Below are 20,000 nucleotides of genomic sequence, written 5' to 3' on the forward strand. Positions count from 1 at the left end.
GATAGATAGAGAGAAAGAGAGAGAGAGAGAGAGAGAGAGAGAGAGAGAGAGAATACAAGGAAATGGCGTTTTTCTAGCATAGGTGTCTACGTAATCAGAGGTACGTTCCTACTGATAACAGAATAACATATTTTTATCATAAATTAATATAATATTATATTCTAGATTAATGCATGCACATATTAGGTTGAGTATTATAATAAAATGGAGATTCTGTGAAATATCGTTATCCGTTGTGGTTACATCGCCAAGTAGTTTTCATTCGATCCTCCAGATAGCAGCATTGTGCTGTTTATCAAGTTACGTGCAGATTTTTATATAATATATTTATTATATTGTATACATATGTGTAAGTATACGTATGTGTAGGGAAGAGGTGTATATGTATGTATGTATATATACATATAGAAATTTTTCTTTCAAACTATATGGGTTAAACGGATAGTATAATATAAGTTGCAATTGATTTCTCACGATTCAGTTTGAATCTCTCATTAGAACTCGACTTAATCATCCATGTTTTTTTCGTTTTCATGAAAACTCGTTAATAATTCATAGGAAGGACAGTAAAATATCAAAGTAGGATCATCGTGATCGACTTGCATGTTTATTATTTGGACGAAACGACGATCCGACAATTTCGTCATTGCTTTGAAGAAAGTCTGAGTGAATTTGTCTTGATATTCTATGATTATATCTTCCACCGTCAATAATCGAGGTAAGTAGAGGATAAAACTTGAGTTAAAGTATTCTTCGAGTAGTATGGATATGATGGATATTGATTCTCATGAAAAATTATTTTTATATTCGTGTAATATAATATCGAGTTAAATATAGATATATGATATCGTAATCTATAAAATATCGTTATCAAAACGTATCGATATACTATATACCTTCTTCTGCTACATAAGTGATACTCGTGTGTTCTATTGCAAAATGTACTTCGTGTTTTTCTTTTTCCTCTTGCGTCAGGGAGACCGTGTTTTCCGTTTCTTCCGTGGTCGGTTCATCCTCTAAAAAAATGTATACTTAGATACCATACGTTATTTATTTCGTCTAGCCTTTCTTGTCTGGCAAAAGTTACGCAAAAGTTGATTACATCTACGAAGGTACGAACGAAAGAAACACGAAGCCAACGTGTTCGTAGTAATACGATAATGTCATTCGTTATTTGTTTATTTTAGCGCTTTGTATGTACATATACATATAATCGAGAGAGACAATATTTTCGTCGTCCTCGTTTATCGTTCTTGCCTTTAATATTACATCACTGTAGCTGATAGAACCTTCAGATGATTTCAATGTGGAGTCTGCGACAATTTCCGGACTCTCTGGCAGTCCACCTTCAGCGACAGTCAAAACGTCCGTTTTCGGTTCCGCAGGATTTTCATTCGTCGAATCGTTCGTATTCGTAATGTCCATGATATTATCGAGATATTATCAGGAAGGTTAAGTTAGATTTATTTTTTCATTTCACTTAGCTACGATCCCACGATAATTTTCACAATCTTCGATAAGTAGCGTTAGAAGAAGATACATCAAAATGGTGACATATTTATAGATATAATACATATATATGTACATACAATACGCGCGTATGTGTGCGTATACAACGAACCCATAATTTTTATATGAGAAATTACAATTTTGGAATATACAAAACAACGTGAAATTAACGCTTACAATCGAACGATGATAATCGAACGACGACACAAATTCTTTTTTTGTTACCATTATAATAAGAAACGAATTAGAAGAAGAAAAGTTGATCGTCTAATTCGCACGATTTTACTCTTGTCCGGTTAAGCGAAGGAAGAGAAAAAAAAGGAAGGAGGCTCGAGGTGTGAGAAAAAATTTCAGAGAGAAAGAGAGAGAGAAAGAAAGAGAAAGAGAAAGACTAGAGACGTACGGGGTCGCGAAATGAAAGAGTAAGAGAGAGAGAGAGAGAGAGAGAGAGAGAGAGAGAGAGAGAGAAAGAGAGAGCTAGAGAGAGAGAGAGAGGTGGCAGACCGCATCGAGGGTGGCAGAAACTCGCGTGTTTCGCGAAAAAGAAAAGCGCGGAAGTTCGGCGCGTGTCTCGGCGTAACAGGTGGTTAAACTGCTGTAAAGCAGCAGGAGAGAGAGAGAGAGAGAGAGAGAGAGAGAAAGAGAGAGAAAGAGAGAGAGAGAGAGAGAGAGAGATCGAGGGGTGTAGTAGGGTAGGAACGAGAGAGGGAGGCTGGCTTAGAGAGAAGGGGAGGAGGGTTGAAAAGGGTCGGACTTCGCGAGTGAGTGAGACCTCGAAACGCGACTCCACATCTCTACATCTCCTTCTTTCTCTCTCTTTCTGTTTCTCTCTATCGCAACTTTCTTTCTTTACATCATATATATGCGTGTGCCCGTATGTATGTATGTATGGACGATGTATATGTATGTATCGTGCACGCTCGAATAAATTACTCGAATCGTGCCTGCAAAGATACACGCTTAATTAATTGCCATAGTACAAACGTCTGACGCTCGGAGTCTTCGTTGAAAGCCAGATGCGCGCGAGAGCACACACACACACACACACACAGACACACCCTCTCAAAGTTAACCCTACGTTTAATACGAACGGTAAATTCGACGTAGCAAATAGAGACTCTCAACGACACGCTTTTAATACCATTGGCTTGTTTAATCATTAAGAACATTTATTTTCTTTTTTGGATGAGAGAATTCGTTTGAAGTCACATGTCTCTTTTTCTTTCTTTCTTTCTCTCTCTCTCTCCCTCCCTCTCTCTCTCTCTCTCTCTCTCTCTCTCTCTCTCTCTCTCTCTCTCTCTCGATAGTCATCGATCACTGAATTTCTACTTTGTTACTGTTTTTAATATCATTCTTTTTCTTTCTTTTCGAGTATTCGACAACATAAGCTTTTTATGAATGAAAGCATGTATGAGAAATGAAAAATAAATAAGATCTTTGAAAAAAACGTAAATTTTAATGTTGCAAGAAGTTTATCGTGTTAAACGCACCATTTCTTTCTCTCTCTCTCTCTCTCTCTCTCTTTCTTTTTCTTTCACGAACTAACTTAAATCAGCTCAATTAAACGACGAGTTAGTTATCTCGTTTCTTATCTCTAGCTCCTCCTTCTACTCGTTCTCCAACCTCTGAAAAGTTTCATCGAAGGTCTACCTGCGAGGCGATCACGTTTTCACGATGTTATCCTTATAACGACGTCAAGAGGCGAGACAAATTCGCGATTAGTCCGTGATTAATTTCTTTCCTTCGAAATTCCATTGGAATTTTTAAGTATGTAATAAAAATCAATGGCAACGGGCAACGTTTCCATCTCTTCTTTTTCTTTTTTTCCTTCTCTTTTCTTTTTTCTTCTTTTTTTTTTTTTTTTTTTATACGTCATTAATATTTCAGCGGGTACATATCGATTTTTTCTGTTTTTATTATTTTTTTTCTTCGAAACGCAAACGATCGCAATGGTTAACGAGTTATCTCATGGACGAAGTAAGGAAAGAGGGTGGAAGAAAAAACGTAAGTTACGTATCTTGCAAAGTTAAAAGAATCGTACGGTCAGAACAAGGAACGTTGGTCCTTTTTCGAAAGAGCTGAAGCGAGTCTAGAGCGAGATGAAATCGAACGAGATGGTGCGATTGTGTATATGTCTGTGAGAAAGAGCGAGAGAGTGCGAGAAAAAGAAGGAAGGAGAAAGAGAGAGAGAGAGAAAGAGAATGAAATGGTAGGAGCTTGAGAAGGAAGAAAAGACGAAGGAGAGATGGTGGAAACGCGGCGCCAGAGGCGACTGACGCGTCTGATGAGACCTTCCCTCTTGCTTCTCGAACCCTCAGCCCTCTCTTTTCCTCTCTTGCCAACCACCCTTCTCTTTTTCCACCCTCTTCACCATGACGCGTTCACCGTCTCCCTCCCTCTATTTTCTTTCCTACTCCACTCTAACGCTTCTCTCGTTTCTCTGCTTCCCTTCGTACTCTCCTCCTTCGGATCAGCCTTCAGCTTTCCTCCAGCTACAGTGATTACTGCTCCACGGCGCCCACGGCAGCGCCACTTTGCACCCCTCTTCTTCTTCTTCTTCTTCTTCTTCTTCTTCTACTTCTACTTCTTCTTCTTCTTCTTCTTCTTCTTCTTCTACTTTTTCTTCTTCTTCTTCTTCTTCTTCTTCTTCTTCCAATACTACTACTACCAGTTTTACTACTACCACTACTAGCACTTTCGACTACTACTACTACTACTACTGCTACTACCACCAGTATTGCTGTTACTACATTGAAAGCACCTTTTCGCTTCCATCTCGTCCTCCTTTGACCTCTCCGTACCTATTCCCCTTTTCCATCTAACTTTGCTATATCTCTGCGAATCAATCTTTGGTCTCGCTACTTTAACATCGGTACGTTCTTAACCTTACGGAAAAAAATATTTTATTTCATTTTTTATTTGATCTTAATTGTCAAAGATCACAATTGTTCGGAAGAAGAGATCTTCGGAAGAAATATCGGTGGAGAAATTTGCTTTTTTTCTATTTTACTTTTTTTTCCTTTTTCTTTCTTTTTTATTTATTTATTTATTTATTTATTTTTTTTTGCAGAAAGAGAGACACGATAGTGTTATCATTCACGATAGTGTTAGATCATTCGGGCTTATTATAATAAATTCTAATATGATAAGGCGAATCTATTGTAATAAAGTCTATTATAATAATCGTTATTATCGTCGAAATTCTTCTAGATTTAAGGAGAGTCTCCGTTTTAAATCACAATCCTTTTCCTTTACCATCACCAATAGCCTCGTATATAAGACGACGGTTCGGATAGTATTGCGGTGGGATCAAAGTGCAATCTAATCGCGTAATGGCGGGGTATTAGGATACCGAAGTCCGGACTTGGAACTCGTAGACGTGGTAATTAAGGAACGCGGCGAGGCGCGATGAGGTGCACACGGTTCCCTTATTAGAAGTCGGAAGTTCGAAGGCTCACTCTCGAAGTGTCAGTGCACAAAGTTCGTTTCTCGAGACGGCCGGCATATCCACCTGTCCCTACGATTTTCACGATCCTGTTATAACGATTCGATCACGAGCCGAGAGATAATCGAGATATATTATTCCATTTGAAAATAAAATTCCTTTCTTATTCGAAAATAAAATCCCGCCACGTTTATTAACCAACCAAGGTTGAACGTGAATCCTTTTTCTTTTTTCTTTTTCTTTGTTTTCTTTTTTGCTTTCTCTTTTTTTCTTTTTAGTCTAGGATCTCGAGACCACCGGAAATTGGTCGTTGCGCTTGTGCTTGCTTGCCGTTGCCTCTCTCGTTTTCTCGGCTCTCGAAGGTGATTTCGAAAATTGGCTGGATAAATTGGCCGATTTACGTGTACATCGTTAGATTCCTTTAAGTCCTAGGACCAAGTCCGCAGGGCACGAGATAGGTAGCGTCAGGTAGCGTTTTGTCGTGTATTTTTAGATTCTTTTAGGTTCTTCGAGTGGTGCTTTCGAAATTCCTCTCAAAGGAAGAGGAACTCTTATGCTTGAGAGCGTGTTAAGTGAGTTAGAGTGGAGAACGAAAGAATCGATATTTAAGATGGATTTATCGAAACTCGGATAGAACCTTCATATTATCATTCTCGATAAGTGTTATGTTCTCTCTCTCTCTCTCTCTCTCTCTCTCTCTTTTGTTCTAATATTTAACGAAAAATGGACACAAGTCGAAGAAAGAGATATGTACGAGCGAGGAAAGGTACAACGGCTGGTAATAACAGCTGATATTCCACCTGCCATAATCAGAGCGAATTGGCCCTTTGCCACGAGTCCGACGGCGCACAAAATACCCTGTGATCTGTAACGTTAATCAGGAACGTCAGGACAATTATTATGGTTCTAGCGCAGGTGGTGGCTATGTTAACGGGTGAGCATAGTACACATACAAACATACACGCGCGCAAACATGCACAAGTGCGAACAGCAACTATACACCGAGGATCCTTTCTCTTTCGATTTATTTCATCGTTCGCTTCTATCCTTCGCCTTCCATCAAACGGCGGCATTTTTGATAGAAAAGGTTCCACGGTGCGGGAACTCCTGCGGGCACCTTTCCGTAAACAGATTCTCGTTATCCGCGCGAGTGTTGCTCTCTCACGTTTTACCCTCGGGCGAACGAGGCGCGAGGCAATTTTCAATTCCACGGTGTAATTAATTAAGCGAGCAAGCCGAGGGAAACCGCTCGACGGAGTCGGTTTACGCGCATTCGCTCGTTCAGGAAAGACGGTTAATTGCACGGAAAGGTGCATGTCCGAATTCCAGCTAAAGTTTCACCGTTGCGTTCCCATTTTCCGCAATATTATATCCCAACTCCCGTGAAACTATTCGCAAAACAATTTTCGTCTTTCGTTGCGTTTCGTAGTGAATTCAATGGTAACGCTTCTTCGATCTAATGACTCGTCAATTCTTCATATTTTTCGTCTTTTATTCTTCTTAAACGTTTCGAGCAAGTTTCTATTCTTTATTTTCTTTTTCTTTTTCTTTTTTTTTTTTTTGGTTTTTACTTTTAACTTAACTAAAAAGAACCTTCAACTAAATACATCTTTTGTTATTACTTCGAGGTCAAAAGCTATACAGATTTATTTTCTTCTTTTGAAAAAAGGATCTTCAGAATAGAATTTAAAATCAGGCAAAGACCTTTATTAAAATTCGAGAGTCGTATCAGCCTGAGAAGAAGAATCTTTGGATTATTCTACGAAGAGAGGACTGCGCTTCTCTCCCGGTCCGGCTCTCCTTTTCATTCGCGTTTTTTTCTCTCTTTCTCTCTCTCTCTCTCTCTCTCTCTCTCTCTCTCTCTCTCTCTATGTATCTATCTTTCTATCTCTCTCTCTCTTTCTCTATCTATCTATCCTTTGGCTTCAGCACGCTCGAAGAAATCGTTATCTCGCGGTAGCTAGTGCCAACGCGATAAGCTTCTTTTCCCTTTGCTTTGCTGCTTTGCAAACGATGCTGATGGCGTTCGCATAAATTTTTTATTTTTTTTTTTTTTTACAGATTAATGACTTACATCCTAATACCTGTTCTGTGTCAATTATAGATATATATGTGTGTGTGTGTGCGCGCTCACGTGTGTGTATATGTGCGTAAGCATAGTTTAACTGAAGATGGTCACACAATACAAGGTAAGACGCGATAATTTTCTAGAGAGCTTCAAGTTCGTACTTACTACCGTGGTACGCTCTCTGTTATAGTAAGGTATAAGGGTCTATAATTCAGTATCGGTAGGGTCGAAGAGGCACGAGAGTCTCAGGTGCTGGCAAGTCGATTCGGTAGATACCTCGAGTGCACGTTGCGTCCGTTTGACGGACACGAGCCACGCCTATGGCCCGACGCAATGGCCCTATCAATTTTCGCCGCCCTCTAATTTGCCACCCTCTGCTTCGGTCTACCTGTCTCTCCCTTTCTCTATCGTGCTGGCTCCTCGCTTCTTGATCTTGACGCTCGATACTTAAACCGTAACGAGACTCGATGACTACCTTCTATACTATTTCAATGTATACGTTTATATGTATATATATGTACATGTATGTACATATCTAGGTGTATTTAAATATGTAAGCGTGTGAGACTAATTAGTCGGAGCATGATTAGCAAAAGGTTTTTTTTTTTATTCGTCCCAATGGAGCGAATCTATAATCGTTACCTTAGCATGATTTTTTTTCTCGATAAGGTTTAGATATCATCGTGTGCGATCGTTTTCATTGTTATGAATTTATTAACGATGAGAAAAAAAAAAAGAAGAGGATAAAGAGAACAAACAAAAAAAGTTTCTACCTCCTTGAAGAAGACCGGGAAAAATTTAACGCTAGAAACGAATCGAGCCGGAAACAAGTGGATTCAACGACGCATATAAAAGCGCGTAATAACGAGCTTTTAATAAGGAACATAGCCGGATAATCGTTGGGCCGCACGGAAGACGTCAGGCTTACGTTGCGCTTTACGTTGGCGTATGCTAATGATATGACTCAATTAGCGGCTTCCAAAAAGTTTTGCCAAGGAAAAAAAGAAAAGCACCGTGAAATTCGGCCCTGATTACGACTCGATAACTTCGTCTTTAATGATCTTTCAAGGCGGACGACGAAACACGCCCTTTCTTGGTCGCCAATTCTTTTTCCTTCTTCTCTTTCTTTCTTATTTTTCATTTTTTTTTTTTCTTGTTTCTCCCTTTCTTCCCATATTAAAACGTGACTCTTATGCAAATTTATTTGAATATTTCGGCGAAAACAGCTCCTTCCATATATCGTATTGGAAGTACTAACGAATGAATAGTAGTTATTCCTTTCGAAAGTTTTATTGATTGAAATTAAGACTTGTACGAGCGGCAAACCGGTACTATATCTCTAATTATCTAACCGATCGACGAGAAATAATTGACTGCGGATGCAAAATATTGCCACTTTGGTTATTTCGTCGCGTCTTCTGATTAATAAGAGGTACGTTAATAAAATATATCACTTTAGAAATTAACGATGTTCATAGATATTTTCATTGCTTGAAAAAGAAAAGAAGAAAAAAATAATAAAATCAAAAAGGTTACTTGTTTCGTCGATGACGTACTTACTTATATTGGCGATCAAACCGAAGTGTCCTTTGGTCGAAAGTGTCGGCGGGCGTGCGTATCGTAATCGTCAAAGTCAATTACGCTATCTAAATTATATAGTCCTTTTGTGGTCACGATGAGCACACACGCGTCACGAGTCGGAGGCACGCATCGAAGTCCGGATTTGGTGCGTACATACACACATGTATATATATATGTATATATGTGTGTGTGTATATATATATATATATATATATATATATATATACATATGTACGTAGGACATGCACATGGTCGACCGGCTCGACAAGCGCGTTAATAATGCAGCCTTGTCATTTTGCGTGAGAGCGATCACGCAAATTGCTCGGACTCACGGATTTTCAAGTCATTATATCTATGTGTTTCGATAAAAATATATGTATATGTGTGTATATATATATATATGTATATATTTATTTATTTTACGTCTGATTATTGATGCGAACTCGAAATAGCGTCTATATAATTCGGCTACATAGGTATGTAAATATAATAGACGTGCGTCACACATTTGAATCGTATCATTTTATTTAATAATACAATTCGTATTTAAATATCTCTAATTGTCCGAAGCATTCATATATTAAAGGGAGTCGTATGTTTTCGTACGAAGGGACCGATGAATTTACTACTTGAAAGTTTTTTTTTTTTCGAATCCGATATTCGATTCGATACGTTTAACAATCGATTTAGTGAAGCTGACGAAAAGGAATATGAGCGTAGTTCAGTCGTAGTAACATCGCGAAGAAAAAAAGAAAGGCCTACGAACGGTCTCCTCCCTCTCTCTTCTTTTTCTCTCTCTCACTCTCGCTCTCTCTCTCTCTCACACACACACTCTCTCTCTCTCTTTCTGGCGCAAATAGCCCGACTTAACGATCGGTAATCGGTTTCTCGCGGCACGGTCGTTAGGACTCGCGCGGGCTCTAGGACGACCAGGCAAAAAGTTTAATGACTAGAAAAAGAAAAGAAGAAAGAAAAGGATTGGCATTAACGATCGGCGCTTTGCCCTTGCCATACTCGTCTTTTTCCGTAGCGGCCGAAAGACGCTTCGTCGAAGGTCGTCCACGCGAAACGCACGCGTTAAAAGAAAGAGATAGGTAGAGAAAGTGAAAGAGAGGGAGAGAAGGAGAATGAGAGAGAGAGAGAGAGAGAGAGAGAGAGAGAGAGAGAGAGAAAGAAATTATGTACATACGATGTCGAAGAATATCGTGAGTCAGCCTTTAAGAATGACGTTTCGTTATTCGATATATCTCGCGAAGAAACGGAAGTGATCAAATATATAATTAACGTGCGCGAGTCCGTACACGATCGACGAATGCATGCGACGTTTCGTTAACGTGACTATAACAGATTTCAGATTTTTCCATTAATTTTCGATTCATTTTTCATCCTAGATTTTGCAGCTAATAAGAAATTTCTCGTTACTTACTTACCATATTTATTTTTCTGGATACGTCCTTGTCCAGGAGTGCTTCCTACCTACGTTTGATCGAGGAAATAAGGTCGAGGGAATCGAGAGAAATGAAACTGATAATTAAGATATATACAGTTCAATATATATGCCTATATTGACTGCCTGTCTAAGTACATTGAATAAGGAATTCGAATTCCAGAGATATTTAGCAATTATAGACGTAAGTTTACGTGGTGAGATGATGGTGTCTCTACAAGTGTAATTTCACGATATCGCACGCTTTCACTCTATTCGCTATCTCGCACTCTTCCCCCCTTTCCTCCCTCCCTCCTTCACCCACCCCACCTTCAAACTCTTTCTCTCGTTCTCTCGCAGTCTCTTGCTAATAATACACGCATATACATCTAGATAACATCAAAATAAATCTATATCTCGACAATAGCAATAGTTCTGATCGGGATTATGTACACACGATGTCTCGCTTTAAACGCATTTAACGTATCACTCGCTCGCTCGCTCGTTCGCTCACTCACTCGTTCACTCACTCATTCACTCACTCACTCACTCACTCACTCATTCCTCTTTTTCTATCTTCCTTTTTATTTCACTCATGCATACACGCGCGCGCGCATACGCACGTTCGATTCATTGCTCTCTACAACTTCTTTCATCGTTCATTTACATACATACAATTAATTGTTAAACGACATAACGCGCGTATCTACGATACGTATCTATCGTTCGTTACGCATTATCATCATCATCATCATCGTCGTCATCGTCATCATCATAATCATAATCATCATCATCATCATCATCATCATCATCATCATCATCATCATCATCATCATCATCGTCATCATCATCATCATCATTATCATCATCATCATCATCATCATCATCATCATCATCATCATCATCATCATCATCATTATCATGATCATCGTCATGATCATGATCATCGTCATGATCATCATCATCATCAGCATCATCATCGTCATTGTCATTATCGTCATCATCGTCATCATTATCATCATCGTCGTCATCGTCGTCGTCATCGTCTTTGTCATTGTCGTTGTCGTTTCATCGAGTCAAGTCTTTGCACGAAACTTTCCTTTTAATATTTATTTTCTTCGGAGAAAATTCGGTAGCTCCATCAGACGTCGGATAATTTCTTCCTTTTTTTCTTTTCTTCCTTTTTTTTTTTACGATCGTTAAATTTTTTCGCCTCGTTTACTACTTTGGCATTCGGAATCGTATGAAACTGCTTCGAAGAAGAGAAAGAACTTCGAGTTTGACGTCAGACGGCTAGCGTTAGCGCACGTACATGCATATATACGTACTTACACGTTTCTCTTGTACAAGTTGGTATCGACGAGTCGTGAGAAAAATTTCGACGATTGCTGGGCTCCTTGCGATGAAATCGTTCACGCGAAGGAAAAACCATCTCGTCTGCCTTTTCCTTGACTAGGGGATGTTGTCTCGAATCGAAGCTGTTTCACTCGAATCTCCATCGATAAAACGTTAGAGAGTATATATATATAATCTATATATATACATACATATATAACATATATATATATATATATATATATATATATGTAATTTATATACAAATAAGATCGACGATCGATCGGCCAAAGGTATTCGATTTACCAAGGCCTCCACATGCTCTCTTCATCCTTAACAGCCTGTTGACCGAGCTGCGATGGCGATGGCATTCCAACAGCGATTTCACTACCCGCATGACTAGAGGGTCTGTCTTCGTGAACGATCGCTCCGTCGGTCGTCGTTCGCGATGGTGGTATCTGCTGTTGTTGCTGTTGCTGTTGATGTTCGACACCCGGTATACCGTGAATAGAAGTTCTCGAGCCCGTCTTCAATTTCTTCGAATTGGTAGTAAAGTCGAGAGGCTGTTCAGGTTGATCCTGCATTCGAGGACTCTTGCTAGGTTTCACACCAGTCGCGGCTTCCTGCCAATCCTGCATCTCTTCGTGAGGTCTTTTGGCTAGTTTGTCCGTCGCTTTGAGCAAGGACATGTTGGTAGCTGCCCAGATCGCGGTTGGTGGGTTCGGTCCGATGCTGATGCCGTTCGCCGCAGCCGCCGCAGCGAGTTGGACGTAGTGACTAGGTAGAAGAAAAACCACTTGGCCGTCAGGTAGTCTCGAAGGTATCACCTGAACGACCGACAGCATATTCGGATTTTGCTGTGACGTTGAGGCTTGATCGACCGGTATACCGGAAGGGTGATGTGGATCCAGACCCGCTGGATTTACTTGACTGAACGCCGACGTCGGCCTGCTACTGTTGTTGTTCTCGTCTCCGGCCGTCGTGCTACTATCCGGCCTGGCCGTCTCCATCTCCGGTATCTCGGACTTTATCAAGCCAGCTGGGTTCAAGGCCGTACTGCAATGAGGCGTCGGTGGCACGTGGTGATCCAAAGGACCAGGACTCGTAGCTCCGGTCACACGATCCGTCACGCTACCAGGACTACTACCCAATCCACTGTCAGGCCTCGATCCAAGATCTAGATCAAGCTCGGACACGCAACTGTCCAGATGACGAAGTAACCTCTGCTTCACTGCCGGGTCCATCGGCGTCGTATTGCCCGTAATGATGTCTGGGGCATCGAGATATCGACTCACCTGAAACATGATCGATACGGGACACGTAAGACGACGGAACAAATGGATTACTATTCCTCCTGTAAAATAGTTCATTATTGTCTATAGTATTGTTCGAATTATTTCCTTCGGAGAAGAATCGACGTGGCATCGAAACGCGAATATTTTAATACGAATTCCACGCTAGATTGCTCGCTATATTATTGTCGGCGTAATTGAATATTTCGCCGACTGCTCTTTAATCCCTGATTCGTGCGCGCGTGCTAACGGTGGTGGGCCGCGACCAGCTACGAGATTAGTCGTTACTCGATATTTTCGCGGCCGCTTGTAATTTATTTAATAGTCGTAACGATAACACACACTCGTCGTGATAAAAAGTCTCCTGTTAATTCCGAGGCTATACGTTTCTATTCGAAGAGACGCAAAATATCCCAATCGAGTTGGATTCATAACGTTTTCTCTCTTTGCGTTTATTCCCCCGTAGAAAAGTACTAATCGAGAATCGAACTAATTTAAATTTTCTAAAAATCAATGACAATCTTTCTTTCTTTCTTTCTTTCTTTCTTTCTTTCTTCTTTCTTCCCTTTTCCTTTTTCTTTAAATTAATCATATTGTTGAAAAATATGCGACGTTGTAATTATAAACATCACGGTAGCAAGATCGATCCCCCTTAATCGGAACAAGACGCTAAGAATTGGCGATCCGCCTCCAACTTTAACCCACGCGCGATATATATTAAAACGTGGGGTGTTCGCGCGCGCGCGCGCGCGCGCTCTCCCGCCCGCGTCACGTTCACGTGTGGGTGCGTGCTGGGGCCGCGAGTTTTGCTGACGGCTAAAATATCGACTCACGCGCGCACGGCACGTCCGACTAAACTTCTACGGGCTCGTTTCGAGACGCTGCCTGGCTCTCTACGATCCCGAGCTTTTATGGTTCGCTAGTTCAAAATAAAGCAATAACCGAATCCGGTGTTGGAGAAGTTTGCGCGTTCTGGAGTACTTCTAGACTACTGCCACGTTCGTTCCGATCTGGTTTGTTAAGAGAAAGAAAAAAATAAGGGGGAAAAAAAAAAAGGAAAGAAAGAAAAAAGAGTTCGCACACGAAGTGTGCTTTTTTAATAAATTTAGCGTGAAAACGAGCTGTCGACAATTGAGAATAAATTATTTATTTCTAACGTTTTATCAATGCCGCACATTTTTTTTTTTTTTTTTTTCATATTCCATTTATTTATTTTTATATCGTAGGAGAATTTCATTATTATAATTTCTTTTTTATTTTATTATTATTATTACCATTATTATTATTATTGCTATTTATTATTATTATTTCATTATAATTCATCGATTGTCAATAACGACAAAAAATTGAAAAAGAGAACGAGGTGTGCGAAATGGAATGGTAATTCGTTTTTCGATTTTTCCTTTTTTTCGATTTAGTTCGTTTAAATATTGCGCCTAACTAAGAAACGTGGATTCTTTGTCATAGATATAAAAGCGCGATTGGAACCAGAGAGAAACAAAACGGAATCGGAGTGGAACGGAAATGGACCAATGGACAAAAGCGTACGGCGTCATATCTCATCGCTTCACTGTTCGCTTTACGAGCCCGTAAAGTTTGCTTCAAGAAGAGCCTTCTTCGTGGCTCTGTACCCTCTTATTCTCGAGCACACCAAGACGTGACTTTGCTTGAAAGTTTGCCCCTTCGTCGTCGTCGTGGTCGTCGTCGTCGTCATCGTGGCGTCGTTCCGTCGTCCATCTCCTTCCTTTCTCTCTCTCTCTCTCTCTCTCTCTCTCTCTCTCTCTCTCTCTCTCTCTGTCTTTTACTCGTTCTTTCTCACTCTCTCTTTATTTTACGAAAGTGCCGTGATCGCGTCCGTACAAAACTTTTCACCTACTTGGATCACACCGGTAAGGAAAACTAAAGATATCTCTTTTTTTTTTTTTACAAATCCCATAATCAATTAAGAAAAAAAGAAAACAAGCGACAAAAAATCTATCGAATAATATGTAAGAATGAAATTGTCTTGATCGTTTCATAAGTGATTCTCAATTCCGACGGAACGTCGATCTCTTCTTCGAATTTTTCGTATATTTTTATTATTGTTATTAGTACATATATCATATCGCTTTTTTCTTAAATACAGATAAAATATTTCATTTATTGCGAGAACTTGAATATTGTAAATTGTGAATAATTAAAAAAATAAATCCAATGGTTCTTTTTTTAGTTACAAGAATGACCGCTGAGTGGCGTGACATTTGATACGATTACGATTATCGAAATTATTGCTTTCGATTATCGAAATTGTTCTAGAAAGTGCCATTACTAGTAATTAGCTTGTGCGTAAAGGATGACTAAAGGTATGTATCTATTACGGAAATTCTCGTGAAATTTATTATGTTTACGTTCTGACACCGTGTCTTTTTATATACGTACGTAGGTATCCGTGTAAACAATATAATATTTGGACCTTTGCGTGGTCTTGTTTCTCAATCAGTAGAAGTTTAGCCATACTCGGGAATACATCGTAAAGGACAATGACGGTACAATGTTTCTCTCTGCTTTATAAGAAAGTTTCGTGTATCGATTTTAATCTTGTGTGATTAGTTTTCAGCGTGTTTTTTAAATATAATACGCGTTATCATTTCTTCGAAATTAAATTAGATAATCATCGAATTGCGAGAGGGAGGGAGAGAATGAGAGAGAGAAAGAGAAAGAGTGAGTGAGAAAGAGAGAGAGAGAGAGAAAGAGAGATTGTTTTCTTTTGTATTTACGATATTTAGCATGTGACGAAATACATATGTTTTTTCAATATGCGAATACTGACGCGTTCCAAGGTACATCTCAAAAATGTATAATTTTATTTTATTGTTTAATTATGTTACAATGATATACGTGTGAAATTGTGAGAATCGTTTTATTTAATAAAAAATGTTATATGAACCAGGAATCGTATAATATAAGTAATCAACGACAGATGGCGCATCGGTAGAAGAATTAGTTTCGATCGTAATAAGTCACGCTCGGTGGTCTTATTCGTGGACTTGTTTCATTTTATATTTCGTCGTTGATCATAATTTCCTGAAGATTTTCAACTAGCGTTGATGAAATAGACAAATAGGTAACATTCGGATAGTTCTGATAGAAAATCGATATATTTTTTTATTTATAAAGCGTTACGCGTTGTAACTTAGGTTAGCTTTATTAGAAAGTAAGGTTAGCTTCGTTAAAATATACGCGACAAATGTGTACACCTGTTTGTACAGAAAAATGTACTTACGATCTTCTTTACGTCATTTTCTTTTTTTTTTTGTTACATCACTAGTGTATACGTCTTGGTATTACTAACTCCTTCGTGCAATACGTGACGACGAATACAGAAGAATCATCTGCATGGCGATCAAGAGCAACATATTTTCTCGATTTAACGACGTTTGCAAGCAACGGCTCTCGTAGATATAGAACAAACCGACTGTTAGGTGAGTACAAACGATAGCAAGAATATATTTCTCAAAACTTTCATTCTATTTATTTCTCTTACTACTATGATTACTTTCCGAGCGTTAAAACTATTCGTACTATATATGTATGCCTAATTGTATATAGATAACTACTATTTATAAATTTTATATCGTAGGAACGATGTCAAGCGAATATTTTTTTTAAATTTCATTGCGTTTATTACCATTATATATTTTTGCTACATATATATACTATATATATATATATATATATATGTATGTATATATAGAATATTATATAACAATATTATGCGTTATTTATATACTTTTCGTATATATTAATTGTATATAGATATATACAATTTAAGAACTATTTATATATTTTATATTCGACGAGTTAAAGTCAGATTATTTTACGTTTAAACCAGTCTACGATATAACAATACTATACAGGGTGTTTCGAAATTCCTATTAGGAACTCTCAGATCTTATAGAAGGGACCGAGTAGATAAAGTTTTGAATAAGAATCCGTATCTGAGCGTTCATTTTCTCGAGGGTGCATATACATATATACATATACATATATATATATATATATATATATATATATATATAATCCGCTCAGAACGAAAAGGTTAAATATTCTTATCGAAACCGTCATTTATATGAAACTATTACGTATACGAGAGACCGGTGATCATAAAAGTGTAATCTAAGTTACACAATTAAAAAAAAAAAAACCTTACTTTATTAAGTAATACGTTTGGCAATGACCTAATTATACGATAAACTAATTTCTTTTTTTAATTTGTCTGTACTTATGTCATACCTTTTCATAATGACATTATAGGAATTCAATTATAGGAAGAAGAAAAAAAAAATAAATAAATACGTAGAAAAGAAATAAACAAAATGTGTATTAGATTATAAAAAAGAAATGAACACGAAAAAAAAAATATATATATACGTATGTATATATATACAAAAACATGAAAAATATATATATATATATATAAAAACATGCAAGTTAGGATAGCAGGAAATAGAAAGGAAGGAAGCGTAAAATTTTCACGCGTTTGTTCGTCCGTCTGTCCGTTCATCCATCCATACGTCCATACGTCCATACGTCCATACGTTCATCCATCGGTTTGTTCGTTTCGTTGCAGCAACGTTCGCGCGTTTATTTTCTTCCACTCGCGATTTACGGCCGTAGCCGTCGGTGCTTCTTAATCGCGACGCAGCGTCAGCCACGCTCGTAGTTTTGCGATAACCGACGCCACCAGTAATCTCGCTTACATACGAGAAGCAGCGATGGAGGTGGTGGTGGTGGTGGTGGTGGTGGTGGTGGTGATGATGATGGTGATGGTGGCGGCAGCAGCACCAGCACCAGCACCAGCATAGCACCAACAGCCGAAAGGAGTTCGCGAACGATCGTCCCTCTCTCTCTTTCTCGTTACCAACATATATGCATGTATATACGTAGTACGTACTCTTACTTACATACACGGAGAACGAACAAGAACCGCTTGCACGTTCGCGCATCGTTTCAGCAAGGAAACGAGACATCTTTTAACTGCTCTTTTTACCCTTTTTTTCTCTCTCTTTTTTTCTCTTTCTCTTTTCTTTTCTTCCTTTTTTCTTTTTATTTCGTCGTTTTCGAACATTTCTTTATAGCGTTATGCAAACATCCTCTCGTTCGTATCAGAGATATTTTTTCAATGATCTTTGCGAACGTCACAGACGATATATCTATGTCAAGCCTTTTCTATTTCGATTGGAGAAGGTCTGTCCAGGTATCCAGGTGATTCCACTTAACAAAATGAATCGAGGGTTTGCTTCTTCTTTTTTACTTTTTCCTTCTTTTTTTTTTTATTATATATTATACATATATATATATAAGCATCGATTTTCGAATTCGAAAATATGGTATTCTCTAAACATTCCTTTTCATAGCTTTACGTATCTTGATTGCCACTTTGTATACATATGAATATAATACTTATACGTAGATACGAACGAGCCAATTTTCAGTTTAATTTAATTTAATTCAATTTAATTTAATTTAATCTATTTCTTTTTTATATATTTATTATTTATTTATTTATTTATTTATTTATTTATGCACAAACGTCGAACCTTTCTCAACATTTTCTCGAGCGTTATGTAAAGCGTCATTAGTCGAGTTTGCTCGCACGAACGTCGTCCATCCTGTCTCGAACGATCGCGATAATCGTTGCGATTCTCTCTCTCTCTCTCTCTCTCTCTCTCTCTCTCTCTCTCCCCTCTCTCCCTCTCTCTTTCCCTCTCTCTGTCTCCTTCCATCTACTTCCCCCGTTTCCGCATTTCCACTCTCTCTCTCTCTCTCTCTCTCTCTGTGTCTCTCTGTCTCTCTCTCTCTCTCTTTTTTCTCTTTTTCCTGGAAAAACGTGGCCGAGTGGAAAGATACGCACGTATGTACTTAGGTACTTACGCTCTCGCACGGTTAACGTTTAGCACCTCTCTTTTCGCGGCACCTTTATCGCTGCGGGCGCAGAACGCGATAACGTTTCCGTACGTACGCGACTCCGATAGGTCGTCCTGTGTTTTTGTCGATCGTCGAGCAAACTTTTATCGGCACGACGACGTAACCACACGATCGTTGTATCGTATTTGCCATTAGAGTTACGTGTAACAAATTTTGGAGTGATTCGATCGTCGTAGTTTTGAATCATAAATACTACGTTATTAGTTTTCGCGTTATTATACCCATCATCAGTTTCATATCGATCATTCTTTCTAATATAATTATCTTTAGAAAACATTTTTTCAATAATATAGTATTTAATCTGTAAGATTTCTTTTCTCTTTGCTCCTTCTTCCTTTTTCTTTTCTTGTCATTTGTTTAACGACTACAACGTTTATGCGTTTGTTCGTTTTTTAAATTTCATAGATACAATGTAGACGGATATTTTGTCTATGTATCTATCTACGTATCGGAGAGGGAACAAAGCGTTTCACGGTAAGCGATTAACTGACTCACTCTTTCATGCAAGCAAGAGTTCTACGTAAAATCAGTCGATCTCTTGAAAAGATATCGGATTTTTCCGAATGCGTTGCCCGTCAAAGCAGGTACTTAGACGTAGCAAGTAACTATGTAAGTACATGCTACGTATTTTCCGCTCGTCCTACCACTTTTGGGTATATCATATGGTGATACACCTGACTAGCTTATCCGGTAAATTCAGTCCGACGGTGCTCGCCACTCTGTTCTTACGGGGTGTCCGCTTTCAACGAGTTTCCTCCTCTAGACTCTTCGTGGTTGGCTTCGTTGCACCTACTTTGTACATGTATACATACATATGCACATGTATATGTATATATATGTACATATATACGTATACACACGCACGAAAGAACGTACAGACGTATGATTGCGTCCCTTAATGCGCTTCGCGAACTTGCTCACGAGAGTCACGCGAGAGTTTCCAACGACAATCCGATACCTCGATCGAAGGAGAGACAGAGATGGATAGATGGTATCGGAGAGTATGTGTCTCTGTGTGTATGTGCGTCGTGTACAGGCATATAGGGTGGCTTTAGATCCTTCCTAGAGAGAATTCCTCCCCCACTACTATCCACTCAACTACTTTTCTTCTACTGCTCGTCTTTCTATCTATTTCCTTCTCTCTCTCTCTCTCTCTCTCTCTCTCTCTCTCTCTCTCTCTCTCTCTCTCTCACTCTCTCACTCTTTTTTCTTTTTTCTTCTTTTTTCTTCTTTTTTCTTTTTCTTTTTTTTTCTCTCTCTCTCTCTTTCTCTCTTTTCACTCCTTGGTTTCTCGTCGTAACACGAACCAGTTCTACCGAGTTCTCCTATTACACGCTCTCCGAACGCGTTGGAATTCAACTTCCCCTCTCGCACTTT

General features: G+C 38.8%; 1 protein-coding gene and 1 long non-coding RNA gene across 26 annotated transcripts in view; one reads left to right on the plus strand and one right to left on the minus strand.

The window, feature by feature from the left end:
* Nucleotides 1–11,185: 11,185 nt before the first annotated feature.
* Nucleotides 11,186–20,000, minus strand: part of LOC122629289 (transcription factor HES-1-like) — a 16,455-nt gene continuing 7,640 nt past the window's right edge. For both annotated transcript variants that reach the window (XM_043812558.1, XM_043812557.1), the window contains one exon: nt 11,186–12,659. In XM_043812558.1, the coding sequence (XP_043668493.1) occupies nt 11,667–12,659 (993 nt within the window). In that variant the 3' untranslated portion in view covers nt 11,186–11,666. The remainder of the gene's footprint in view (nt 12,660–20,000) is intronic.
* LOC122629298 overlaps nt 14,531–20,000 on the plus strand; it is a 125,289-nt gene continuing 119,819 nt past the window's right edge. For 5 of the 24 annotated variants that reach the window (XR_006327222.1, XR_006327223.1, XR_006327230.1 and 2 more), the window contains exons 1-2: nt 15,402–15,759; nt 15,964–16,117. This is a non-coding gene — a long non-coding RNA (uncharacterized LOC122629298). Of the gene's footprint in view, nt 14,546–14,865; nt 14,999–15,398; nt 15,760–15,963; nt 16,118–20,000 lie in introns of those variants that run through there. The other 19 variants (XR_006327229.1, XR_006327217.1, XR_006327239.1 and 16 more) reach the window with 8 other exon arrangements.

The sequence above is a fragment of the Vespula pensylvanica genome, chromosome 5 (assembly GCF_014466175.1).
Source record: "Vespula pensylvanica isolate Volc-1 chromosome 5, ASM1446617v1, whole genome shotgun sequence".
In the NCBI taxonomy this organism is placed as follows: domain Eukaryota; kingdom Metazoa; phylum Arthropoda; class Insecta; order Hymenoptera; family Vespidae; genus Vespula; species Vespula pensylvanica.